The following is a 13,337-nucleotide window of genomic DNA, read 5'->3' as shown; positions in this document are numbered from 1 at the left end:
AACAACAAAGAACACGAAACCGATCCCTGTTCGCGATAGGCAGAGCAAACACCCATCCACACACCCACACCTCACACCCACACCCACACCACCACATCACCGCCGAGAGAGAGAGAGAGAGAGAGAAGAAGGCAACCCACTAAGCGTATCATGGGCATGTCACCTCCCATAGGTAATTGCCATTGTTCTCAGCGCCGTGCATGATACACTACTGCTACTAGTCGATTGTAATACCCACATTCAAACCCCGTACATACTTACCTACATCATCATACACACACACACACAACCGCATTATATCGAAGCCCGGGCCTCATGCAAGTGTTGCTGCTGAGTGGTCGTCCATGCAACCCCCACAACAAGGCGACGATATCGGCGCATCACATCCGAGATATCACTACAGCCCCGCAGGTATATAAAAATCTCAGCCTTGTTTTTTTTTTTTTTTTTTTTCATTTTCACAAAGAGTCCATCCATTTCTTTTGTCTCTTCTTTCCTCCATCCCTTCATCCCTTCATTCATTCATTCACAATTCACACAATACAAAGACCAAACCACTAAATTTATCCACCATGGCCACAACACGCAGACCTCCAGATCCTCCATGAAATCATCTCCCTCGCGACCGTCTTCCCGGGCAAGAACTCGTTCCGCGCCGTCTACAGAGCCTACGATGTGGTCCTCGCCGCACGAAAGATCAACCCCGCGTTCGACAGCGTCTACTTCCGCTTCATCCTGCAGCTGCAGTCCGTCCCGGGAAAGAACATCTATGAACGTTTTATGGACCTTCTCTCTGTTAGCCCCCTCCCCTCTCCCCCCCTCCTCCCCCACCTAGCTAACACCCCCGCAGAGGCAGGGCATCGACGGCCGCTTCCTGGAAACGCCGTCGGCGGCGGCGACTGCAGAGTTTACCCGGCAGCGCTACGACACTGCGCGGCGCCGGCGCGACCGCTCCAGCCACGGCACCACCACCGACGTCTCGTCGGACGACTACCGCGCCCCATGCCGTTCGCGAAGGTCGTTTAATGGGTTGGCCAGCTCGCCGACGCACGAGGCTATCGTAGCCGCTGAGCTTGCGGCGCGCACCCGGCGCGAGGAGGTTAGTGCGCGCAGGGGCAGGGGCAGGGGCAGGAGGCGGTCGAGGTCGCTGATGGGGGTTACGACGGCGGATGAGGATGAGGAGGAGGAGGAGGAGGAGGAGGAGGAGCTGGGAGGGAGGGGGGCCGATGACGAGGAGGTGGAGGAGGTGAGGAGGCCGAGGGTCCCGGAGGATGCGGCGGATGGGCTGTATGCGCTGAGGATGAAGGGGGTGATGAGGGATTTTTTTAGGCATTGGCATGCAGAGACGGTGAAGAGAGTGGTGGGTTTACCCAATGCGATTGAGCACTCCTTGTTGCGCGAGACTTTTCTAACATGCTGCAGGAGCAAAAATGGTTCGCGGTGGTCGAGCAGCGCGCCGAGCGCCGGTACAACACCCGCCTGATGGCCAAGGCATGGAGCGTCTGGATCCAGAAGACGGCAACAATCGTGCAGCGGACGCAGGAGGTGCGGCAGCGCATCCTCGTGCGCAAGTACTTCAACGCCTGGCGCGCGCTGGTCATTGAGAACGAGGAGAAGGTGCGGCTGTTCCAGCTGTCGAACGCTCTCTATAAATGGCGCGCCGCAACCAAGAAGCGGCGGCAGATGGCGCTGGTGGCCCAGCGCGTCTACCAGGAGAACCTCGTGCACCGGGCCTACTGGACGTGGTTCTTCCAGCTGTGCGGCATACTGGGCATGCGCAGGTACAATAAGACGATCGCGGAGCAGTGCTTTGATGTCTGGGTGGAGAAGACGGAGAGGGTCATCCAGATGAACCGCATGGCCAGCGCCTTCTACCGGCGCCACACGCTGCAGACGGTGTTCAACCAGTGGTCCGAGAAGACGCTGCACTGTCTCGACGCCGCCGACATCGCCGCCGACCACTGCGAGTGGAAGCTGACCGAGAAGGCCTTCGACTCCTGGCGGCGGCAGGCCAAGTTCGCGCCCCTCACCGCCACCATGACCGCCCTCGTCGACACCCGCATCGCCCGCGACCACCTCACGCTCTGGCGGCACCGCACGCAGCAGTCTCTCGCCGCCGCCGCCCACGCCCGCACAACGCTCCTTGCCAAAACCCTGCGCAACTGGCGCCTCCATCTCCGCAGCAAAATCCTCACCGACAAAACCCTCGACGCCCTCGAAAGCCGCACCCTCAAAACATGGATCCTCCACACCCGCTACCGCCAGTTCACCACATGGCGCAACACCAACCTCGCCCGCCGCGCGCTGACCCACTGGCAAACCCACCACCGCACGCTCTCCAACCGCCTCACCAGAGCCGGCACACAGGTCGTCATCGCTGGCAACGCACGCCTGGCCCGCGAGGTCCTCGAGTTTATGAAAGAGCGCCTCGCCTTCCGGCGGCAGATGGAGGCCGACGCCGCCGCCTTCCACGCAAGCAGTCTCCTCAGCGCAGCACTCGTGCGCTGGCGGTTGAAGGCCGACCTGGTCCGCATGTACAACGACTGGGCCGACGACGCCGTCTACTACTTCACCGCGCGCCGCGCCCTGCGCACCTGGAAACGCGCCTTCAAAGCCTCCCGGCGGGACCGGCTGCGCGCCGCATTCCACGCCGTCTCCCGCCGCACGAAGCGCACGCTCGCCTCCGCCGCCCTCGACCTCTGGCTGTCGCGCACCGCCCACCTGCGCACGCTGCACACCGCGGCCGCCTCCTTCGCGCTCGAGCACACGTCCGACGGTGCCGCCAGCGCCCTCGTGCACTGGCGCGACCGCACGGCGCACATCACGCGCCTCCACGCCACCGCCGCCAACCACCACGACACAAACCTCCTCGCCCACACGCTGGCCCTCTGGGCGGCCAAGCTGCAGCACCTGGCCGCGCTGCACGACACGGCGCTCGCGCTCCTGGCCCGCCGCGACGAGGCCCTCGCGGCAAAGTATCTCGAGAAGTGGACGGCCGCGGCGTTCCGTGTCAAGCTGCTGGCGCTCAACGGCGGCCGCTTCCAGAGGAAGCGTCTCAAGGGATTGTTCCGCGCGTGGAAGAACGCTGCGCTGGACCGTGTTTACATGAGACAGCAGCGGCAGGAGGAGGAGGAGGAGGAGGAGGAGGAGGAGGAAGGGGGAGGGGGGGGGCTGGATGATACGCTGGACGACGCGTTTGGTGCGCAGTGGGTGCCGCCGCTCCCCCCGCAGGTGCAGGGGGTGGATCTGGGGCGGAGTATCTTTGGCGGGAGTGTGGTGAGGGGGGGGCAGGGGCAGCTGGGGAGGAGTGTGCTAGGACGGAGTGTGCTGGGACGGAGTCTTACGGGTAGTAGGGGGACGACGACGACGACGCCGGCGGCGACGCCGGGGTGGAGGGGGAGTCGGTGGGGGCGGCTTGTGACGCCGTTGGAGACGCCGAAGCGCGGGTTGGGGGGGCTGCTGGTGACGCCGAGGAGGGGCGGGGGGGTGGGGGAGACGCCCGGGAGCCCGTTGCTGAGGTTTAGTAGGTCTAGGGGGTTTTCGGGGATGCCGGCGATGAGTGAGGAGTCTCAGTAGGAGTAGTGGTGGTTAATGGCAGCAGAGGCAACCTTTCCGCTTTTTGTGTGTAATCTTCACGATGAATTTTTGCTCTTTCTTTTGGTGTTTTTTGTTGTTTCTTTTTGTTTCTTTTGTTTGTAAGCGGGTGAATGGAGTTTTTTTTTTTTTTTTTTTTTTTTGTATGGGGGATAGGAATTACTTTGCTCTTTTTTTTTTATTTCTAGTTTTGTTCCAAATGTTATCCTTCTCCTCCCTTTTCTCTTTTGTCGCCTATCTCCTTATCTCTATATCTATTACCCACCGGTTTTTGGATTTCTGGTTTCAGTATGTATTTTTTGGATACCATCATACATGTATTGTGCGGGGAAAGCGGGGGGGGTGGGTTTATATCACAGCGGGGTCTTATAAGTATCTATTTGTAGCGGGGTTAAAATTGAAATGTGTGTCTATCACCGAGGTTAGTGAGCGGGGCGGGCGGGGGGGGTTCGAGCGATGGATGCCCTCGAGTGATTTCACGTGCTGTGCGAGTGAGCGGCTGTGGCACGGAATAAGGTTTCTCCGGGTGCTGTCTGTTGCCGCGTCTGTTAGCTGGCCCGCGGGGGGCAACTGCTGGGGGGCTGTTGCTGTTGATGGCTCGGGCAGTGGAGGTGGGAGTGGGATCTCTGCTGTGGAAGAGTGAGAGGGTTGGAGAAGAGTAGGGGATAGCCCCATGGTGGCTGTGTTGTGTTCTGTGTGGAGCCGGGAGTGTGTGTGTAAAGCAGAGATGCAGTCGAGTAGCTGTCGAGCTGCAGCAGCGTCGTCATGCGGCATTTGTTCGCATCACCACAGACAGACACAACCAACCCGTTCATCGTTCATCGTTCATCGTGCATCGTGCATCACTCACTCACTCACCTCTCAGCTATTCTATATTCTATATTCTATTCTGCCATCTCCATCCACTCCTTCCCCTCTCTCCTCTCTCTCTCTCCTCTCTCTCTCTCTCCTCTTCTTCTCTCTCCTCGTCCCCCCTTTCCCCTCCTCTTCTCACACAACACACGCAATGCTCCAACCCGGCCGGCCCAACTCAACCCCCCACGCCGTCACCACCGCCGAATGGGAGCGAAACCGCCTAATCGTGAGCTCTCCCCCATCACCCTCCCCACGAAGCTCCCCCCTCCACCTCCCTCTGCCCTACTAACCACACACCCCGTGCAGGCCTACATCTCCGGCACCGCCCTAATAGTCCTCTCCTCGCCCACCACGCTCCTGCAAACACTCTACCACGACGCCCCCCTCACCGCCGTGACCCTCGACGCCACCACCGGCGCCATCGCCGTCTCCTCCGCCAACACCGCCCACATCTACCACCCCGACAACCGCGGCGAAGGCTTCCTCACCTGGGTGCTCCACACCACGATAACCCTTCCCCCCGCCGACGGCGCCATCACCTCCCTCTCCTGGTCACCCACCGCCGAGCTCCTCATCGGCTCCTCCTCCCTCACCCTCTGGTCCACCGCCTCCACCACCCCGACCCCCCACCCCCTCTGGCGCCGCCCGCTCGCCAACCCCTGCCGCGCCGCCGCCCTCTCCCCCGACGGCACCCTCGCCGCCTCCATCGGCCCCGCCGACCGCCTCGTCAAGGTCTGGCGCCGCGTCAGCATCGGCAGCGAGTCCCTGCAGTTCGACTACACCTACCTCCCGCACCCGCGCGCCGTCAGCGCGCTGCACTGGCGCCGCTGCGCGCGCGGCGGCGGCGGCGCCGACGAGAACGTGCTGTACACGGTGGGCGTGGACGGGGTGCTGCGCGTGTGGGCGCCCGTGTGGCCGCACGACGTGGGCGTGCTGCAGCTGTGGGCCGTGGTGGACCTGACGTGCGGGGCCGCGGGGGCCGCGGCGCGCTTCGTGCTGGTGCTGGATAGCGGGTGTGTTGCGGTGGCGGCGGAGGCGGCGGTGGCGAGCGCGGGAGAGGCGGAGAAGGACATGGAGGTGCTGCAGAGGCTCATTGAGGTGGCCAGGCGCGGGCCTGAGATTGTGCTGGCGGTGGATGCGCGGGGGAGGATGTCGGCGTGGGGCGTCGAGAATGTGGGCTGTCGGACGAGGAAGACGACGAATGTGTTTAGCATCCTGGAGGGCGCGGAGGGGTCGGGGTTGGAGCCGTTTCTGCAGAAGGAGGGGGAGGAAGGGGCGTTTGTGTGCTTCCAGGCGTGGCCCGGTGGGAAAGGTAAATGATCGATATGCCTGGTTTTGTAGTTTCTGTAGGTTATCAGGGCGCAGTAGGGCTTATGGGTGTGTGTGTGTGTTGTAGGCCTGAATGTGCTCGCGCACGTCTTTGACGGGCGGCTGTGCTGGTTCGAGGCCCGGCTCGACCGGCTGCTCGACCTGTCGCCGCGCGGGAAGAGGATGGACGTGCTGGGCGTGCTCTCGGGCCACTCGACGCCCATCGAGACGCTGGTGCGGACGGCCGACGGAAAGGCCATGATCACGCTCACGCGGGACAACGAGCACATCGTGTGGACGCAGCCCCGGGGCGACCACTTCACGCTCAACAGGCAGAGCTCGCTGAAGCCGGACATGCATGTGCACAGAGCGGTGGTGCTGGACGACGGTTTGTTTGTCCCCTGGGTGTTTCTGTGTTTGGCGTGTGTGTGGGGGGGGGGGGAGGGCTGACCAATGATCGGTTTGGCAGGAAAACTGGTAATGACGATGCACCATGAATGTGTGGTCCTCTGGAACACGAGGCAGCAGCGCGCGAAGGAGATCGCGCGCCTCCCGTACAGCTCCAAGGGGAAGATGCTCTGCCTGCTGCTTCTGCCGGAGGCGAAGGACACCCGTGAGAAGCTCCATGTGGTGGGCCTGACCTCGGAGATGAAGGGCATAGCCTGGGAGATCAGCACGACGGCCTCGCCGCCGAGTCTGCGTGAGTTCGCAACGTTCGAGCTGGACCACGACGAGGACCTGCTCATGATCCTCCCCGTCGACCCCGTCGGCTGGAACGCCACCCTCTCGCCGTCCAGCACGCTCGACACCTTCTCCCGCGAGGTCGCAACAACCGTCAACGCCTCCGGGCTCCTGAAATCCTTCACCGCAAAGCTCTCCCCCACCGACACCCCGCCCACCCTGCGCTGGCTCCCCACCAGCACGGTCCCCACGGGCATCGCCAACCCGGCCCTCGCCAAGGGCAACTCCATCCGCAAGATCGCGCTCGTCAACGCCGCGCGCAGCACGCTGACCATCTGGGACTCGCGCGCGGCGCAGCTCGAGCACAGCCAGGACTTTGCGACCGGCGACGCCATCCGCGACCTCGACTGGACGAGCACGCCCGACTCGCAGGGCATCCTCGCCGTCGGCTTCCCGCACCGCGTGCTGCTGCTCTGCCAGCTGCGCTACGACTACCTCGCCCACGGGCCCAGCTGGGCCGCCTTCCGCGAGATCCGCACGCGCGACCTGACGCCGCACCCCATCGGCGACTCGCTCTGGCTGGCCAACGGCGGCCTCGTAATCGGCGCGGGGAATCAGCTGTTTGTGCACTCGCGCCGCATCGAGGAGACGGACGGCATGGGCCTGGCGCTGCCTGCCCACCACAAGGGCCGCCTCGACGACGACGTGTTTGAGATTGTCAGTGTCCTCAACGGGCCAGTGCCCGTGTACCACCCGCAGTTCCTGCAGCAGTGCATCCTAGCGGGCAAGAGCGCGCTGGTCGAGGAGATCCTAGTGGCGCTGCACAGGGCGCTGCGCACCTGGCACGAAGAGATCCCACTCGACAACCTCCTCGACATCCCGATCGAGCGCTTCCTCATCCCCGACGACGACACCAGCGGCGGCGGGGGCGGGGGCGGGGGCGGGGCGCGCAACCGCGCCGCGGCCGGCGGCTTCTTCGACTATCTCGCCGAGGAGGAGTTCAGCAGCTTCGACGAGGCGCTGGCGGCCTCGCTGTGCGCGCTGCTGGTCAAGATCCCGATCCCGGCGCTCACGGGCAGCGAGCAGATCATGCTGGCGGGCACCATCGAGTGCGTCGGGCAGGTGCGGCAGCACCGGCGCAGCATCGACGAGAATGCCGCGCGCTATCTGCTCTTCTACCGGCAGGGCGCGCTGCAGCGGAAGAAGGAGGCGGCGGCGGTGTCGTACCGCGAGGTGGTGTGGGCGTTCCACAGCGAGTCGCAGGAGATCCTGTCGGACATTGTGAATCGCGGCAGCATGACGTGGGCGGCGGCGAGGGAGTGTGGGATCTTCCTGTGGCTGCGCGATGAGGCGGCGGTGAGGCGGCAGATGGAGGTTGTGGCGCGGAATGCGTATAATAGCACTGATGAGCGCAATCCGGTGCATTGCAGTCTGTATTATCTGGCGCTGCGGAAGAAGGCGGTGCTGGTGGGGCTGTGGCGCATGGCGGCGTGGAACCGCGAGCAGGCGGGGACTATGAAGCTGCTTGCGAGCGATTTTAGGGAGGAGCGGTGGCGGACGGCGGCGAAGAAGAATGCGTATGCGCTGTTGGGGAAGCGGCGGTTTGGTTAGTATAGCAATTCATCCTCCTTTCCCTTCACATATATATACATACATCTGGAAGTTGGGGGGGGGGGGGTTGAAGATATTACACTAACACCGAGAGCGAGAGCGCAGAATACGCAGCAGCCTTCTTCCTCCTCGCCGACAGCCTCAAAGACGCCGTCAACATCTGCCTCGACAAGCTCGACGACCCGCAGCTCGCCATCGCCATCGCCCGCGTCTACGACGGCGACGCCTCGCCCGTACTGCACTCCCTCCTCGAGCACCGCATCCTTCCGCTCGCCGCCGAGCACGGCAACCGCTGGCTGGCCTCATGGGCCTTCTGGATGCTGCGCAAGAAGGACCTGGCCGTGCAGTCGCTTCTTGTACCCCCCCCCCCCCCCCCCAAAACCCTTCCCCTCCCCCCAAAAGCAACAGCTAGCTAACGCGGAAGCCAGATGCCACTATGCTCCCTCCTCCCCACCCCCGCGGCCACGCCCGCCTCGCAGCTGTTCACGTCCGACGACCCCGCGCTGGTCATCCTCTACCACCAGATCCGCGAGAAGACGGTGCAGACGCTGCGCGGCGCGGCGCGCATCAGCCCGGCCGACGAGAGCGCGTTTGTGCTGCACACGGCACGGCTGTATGACCGCATGGGGTGCGACCTGCTGGCGCTGGAGCTGGTGCGGAATTGGCGCTTCTTGCCGGCGGGCGGGGATAGGGTGGGGGTGCTGGGGGGTGCGAAGGTGGGAGGTGCCGGGGAGAGGGTCAAGATGGGGAGGAGGAGGGGGTCGGTGACGGTGGTGGATATGGATGTGCCGGGGATGGGGGGCATGGGGGGCGTGGGGGCCATGGGGATGGGGATGGGGGGGGTAGGGGGTGCGGGGGTGAGGCCGCCGGTGGCGGTGTTTCAGGAGCCGGATATGAGTTGGGCGTTTTAGAGGTAGAGACTTGTGGTTTTGGGTTTAGGTTTAGGTTTGGCTTTCTTTTTCTTTTTCTTTTTTCTTGGCTAGCTAGGTATTTCGTTGGTAGGCCCTTTTTTTTTTTTTTTTTTAGTTCTGGGGTGGTTGTAGCATAGCTTGCTTGCATATTATGGGGCGGCATCTTTTTTTCCTTCTCTTTGTTTCTTAGTTGGTAGTTGGTTTGGTGGTTGGTGGTCGGTTTGGTCTCGTTTGGTCGTGATCATTGACACGGCCATGTAGATAGGAAGCGAATCCGTCGGTGAGCACGTGTATGTAGGCATTCGTGATCCGGGGGAAACATATCAAGTCCCCCCGCGAACTGTGGTTATCTGTCCAGTCTCTGTCCAGCCTCTGCCTTTTTTTTTTTTTTTACCATAGTACAAGCCGTTTACCGTCGCTTGACGAATACTGCCAGGGGGGACCTTGAGCCAAGAGAAATCAAAAAAGAACTGGAGATCTCACAGCAGCTTGCCCATACTTGGAAACCATGCTCGTCGAGTGGCAGTATTCGTCAAGAGACACGGTAAACGACTGTAGAAAGTAAAAAGTGCCTGTAGTTGGTCGTCCGGAAAAGAAAAAAAACCAGCAGAACGATCATTTCCACCCCGTTACAGTAACAACAGTTGCCAAGGGTTAACCGAAGCCACGCGAGACTGTGGGGGGGTGCGCCCTGGTGCCGTGGGCGCGGTGCGGGGGGGTAAGGGTCTAGGTGCTAGCTAGTGGGGTGGTGTGATGGGGGGGGACTCAGCCGGTGGTCACCAGCTTGCCCCGGGGGGGGGGGAGGCTGGTGGACGGGGTGTGTCATGGAATGTCACTCGTGGCTACGCGCGCCACATTTCGTAATGGATGACTACATGAAAAAATTTTCTTTGCAAGAACCCGATTGGGACCCCCCACGCCGCTACAGTTTATGGAATATTGTCTGCTGGTCTTTGGTAGTGTACTAGCGGTGCGTATATAGATGGGCCCTGGGGGGGGGGGGGAGATGTCAATTATTAGAGCGTATTTTACAAAGTGTCATTTTTTTGGCAATTGACACTTCGCTGCGAAACGCAAAATTGACACTTTCCCCGGCGGGCCCCTCCATGGGGGTGTGAAATGCGCAAGCCGCAAGAATAGGATGATAACTAGTATATTATGGTGTCCTCTAATTGTATTTGGTATTTCACAGCCTGGCAAACTAGCGGCCTGCCCAAAATTTATCTATGCTTTGGCAATTAGCTCAGCATTGAAAGCTTAAATTTCGCTTAAACTTTAGGGTACTTTAGGGTATATACAAGTCGCTACTGTAGGTTAAATGTAGCTTAGTATCGCTACCACCACCGCCCTGGCTGGAAAGTTAAAGTCAACCATCACCCACCACCGTGCACCACCACCACCACCACCACTGCCAAAAATCTCTTATGCACTTTAGCGCACGGTATTATGTATGATGCTCAAGATGTCTTTTCATTGATGCTACGGAGCTAAGTATTTATAAATATAATTGTCGGCGGGCGTACGTGGTCCGCCCACCTGTCCGCTACATCTGTCCACTTCGCCGAAGCGGTCCACCACCGCTTAGTAATCATGTACATGTTGTCCTCCGTCAACACACTCCTCGAGCGGATTCCGCGTAGCAAGGACTGATATCTAAGACCACTGAAAAGCACGAGTAGCACTCTGATTGGTAAGCTTTAGCTGGTAGTGAGTGGCTCTATAAAAAACAAACCACCACCTATGAATTGCTCCCAGCCTCCCACGATACTTCATCATGGCACATCACTCGTAGCCGCCGAGACCGGCGGATTGCGGGCATTGATCCCTTCTAGCCGATTCTCACACGTCCACCAGCCACAGATACATCCTTGGGTCACTGTTGTTGTTCATACAAGGGTCTCAGATGTATCGGTTACTGGTTGTTGCTAGCATATCCTTAGGTCTATTTCACCGCATGCGGTCGGGTTGGCCTCGAGATCTCCCCGTCTGAGTTCACAATTATGTACCCATCAATCTCACATGCTCCCAACTCAACTGTTTTGATATATCATCACACGCACATCAGACCTACGACACCTAGGGTTCGAAGCTTTCATCCTTCTTGCCGCCCAAGCTTAAGAGGTGTCTGTACTTGCACTCGACTCTTCCCGCCTTCCACCCGCTAATTTTGTATACCAGAGGGGAGATCAGTCCCGCCGCAAGGCCCGCAGCGGAGCATCATTACGGCGATGTTCGTTTATCTATTCGTTTATCAAGGCGGGTTCCCGCATGGCCGTAAGGGTTAAGACAGCGATCCCCGGATACCCCCGACATACAGTTGACGATAAGCCGCATGACGTAACTACATGTACCTGCTGAGGCTCTCTGGGTTTAATTAAACCACTCGTCATGGTGAATATACGTGTGCAACAAAGCCTCATAGTGACTTTGCACCGCCAGAAATATATCGTGTTCCATCAAATCTCGCTAAAGATTTCTAATATAAAACCACTGGGTAGCATCCCCCATCTAGAGGTTGAAGCCGTGACAGTACGTCTAGACGTCCTCATTGAGTGTAACATCGCGCCGACTCCCCCCGTTCGTTATCTGAGGTTCGATTTTCAAAACTAACTCTTAGTTATGCAAACGGCCAGGAAAGATTTTCTGGATCGAACATACGACCAATGAGCGTTGAGGCCTGGTGCGTAAAGGTACAATCTGACTTCTTTAATTCTTAGTTCAATCTTCGCAGAAAAAAAAAAAACCATGAAGACTCCTAGGCTAACCATACGTACGTCAAACTCGCAGCTCAGGCCCTGGGGGGGGGGAGGTATGATGGAGGGAGACGGCTCTCTGGCAACCGGTTACCATCGACATACGTCTCAAGAAATCTAGACGTCGAGAATTTGGAGAGGTTCCCTTATTCAGTCCTGGCAATTCTAGATCTCCACTGGTTGCGGTTTTGAAGTTTTCCTTTGATCTTGATTCAGAGAAGGCCCTAAGAGGGCTTACCAATCAGCAAATTTCTGGCATCGGGAGCTCTCGGTGTTAGCGCCTAAACCCGCGTTGCACGATGTCGCCCCCAAAAATGAAGTTAGAAGCTACTAGAGCCTTCCAAAAATAGTATATTCCGAAACACGTGTTTTTACTCCGATGTCAATGTCTACTCTAAATGACTACATGTAGGTCTGTTACCGATGCTCCAAAGACATGAATGGTCAATGCTAGTTCAGACGAAACACCAAAGATGAACGAAAACTGATGATAAAGGTATTCTAATCGAGTAATCCACCGCGGCGGTTGATAAACCGGACCCCTTCATCAGTGAGATTCCCCGAGCCCGAATCCACGGCTCCCGCGGCCGCCGGAACAATGGGTATGGTGTAGATGATCTCCGGCAAAATAAAACCATTCCAGGGCATGCCCTGATGACCATTTCTATACCTAGCCCTAAGAAGTCTCCGAGCTCCATTCCATGTTCCTATCAATTCTAAGGGTAAAGAGCGGTCCATTGCTCGTGAGCGATATTTCATTGACGGAAGAAAATGCCAGATGGATTGGTTCACGATGATGAAAAGAACGAGAGCGAAAATTACTTAGTCAGTGGAAGAATTTCCCTTTGATGAAATTTCCTTTTTTTAAAAAAAAAAAATACAATAGGTATCGCTATTAATTGCGGACCAGTGACTTTCGTTGACGTCATTCATAAAAACATCGCGACCGCGAGTTGTTCATCAGGGCTACATCATAGGACCCGAATAAGTTAGGATGTAAGTAAAGATGAGATTGATGAGATCGATCGATGAGATAACAGCCATACAAAGATAAAACACGTAGCGCTCACTCCATAAGAACAAAACTGGGTTACAAAACAACTACGCCCCAACGAACAACAACTACAATAGATATAGGAAAGATAATCGTATATCATTGAAGCCAGAGAGCGATAGATTTACAATTAGTATTTTAGATCATGGTTTGAAGGAGGATTGAGGATTGTGTCGTTGCTATCCGAGATACGGCGTTCTTGTCTTGGCTATCGAGTGATATCCGGTGACTAATCAACGCAATCCCTTTAACAGTCCCACAATTATTCACCCAACTAATAGCGCAAAATCTACCATAGAACAAAATACCGAATGTAGAATGAAAAGGGCTCGCTTTAAGTTCTCGGAGGCCGGAAGAACTTCTGAATGGTCGGAAACACCGCCAGCTACAAACACTCCTCATGCCAAACTATTGAAAATTAGGAGGAATATTTTCTAACGCTTCTCAACTATTTCTCGCTTACTTATAGCTACTAGGATTTCAGTCGCCAAAGCCAAGCCTTTGACATTTTTACCAAACTCATACTAAGCACCAAAATGGCTAGAGTGGCAAGGTATCGATTTACACTAT

General features: G+C 58.0%; 2 protein-coding genes across 2 annotated transcripts; both read left to right on the top strand.

Moving 5' to 3' along the window:
• Nucleotides 1–344: 344 nt before the first annotated feature.
• On the top strand, nt 345–3,576 carry H6S33_004305 (uncharacterized protein; the record flags this gene model as incomplete). The annotated part of the gene is made up of 4 exons (XM_044835651.1): nt 345–411; nt 590–795; nt 851–1,360; nt 1,423–3,576. 4 exons carry the CDS (start codon nt 345–347, stop codon nt 3,574–3,576), a joined length of 2,937 nt encoding a protein of 978 aa, XP_044691043.1.
• Nucleotides 3,577–4,600: 1,024 nt separating this feature from the next.
• On the top strand, nt 4,601–8,960 carry H6S33_004304 (uncharacterized protein; the record flags this gene model as incomplete). Its single annotated transcript, XM_044835650.1, has 6 exons — nt 4,601–4,675; nt 4,756–5,761; nt 5,846–6,145; nt 6,227–8,044; nt 8,155–8,405; nt 8,478–8,960. The coding sequence occupies 6 exons, from the start codon at nt 4,601–4,603 to the stop codon at nt 8,958–8,960; spliced, it is 3,933 nt and encodes a 1,310-aa protein (XP_044691042.1).
• Nucleotides 8,961–13,337: the final 4,377 nt, after the last annotated feature.

The sequence above is a fragment of the Morchella sextelata genome (assembly GCF_020137385.1).
Source record: "Morchella sextelata strain SCLS chromosome Unknown scls_17, whole genome shotgun sequence".
NCBI classification, from domain to species: Eukaryota; Fungi; Ascomycota; class Pezizomycetes; order Pezizales; family Morchellaceae; genus Morchella; species Morchella sextelata.
This window is presented reverse-complemented; position numbering and strand designations above follow the sequence as displayed.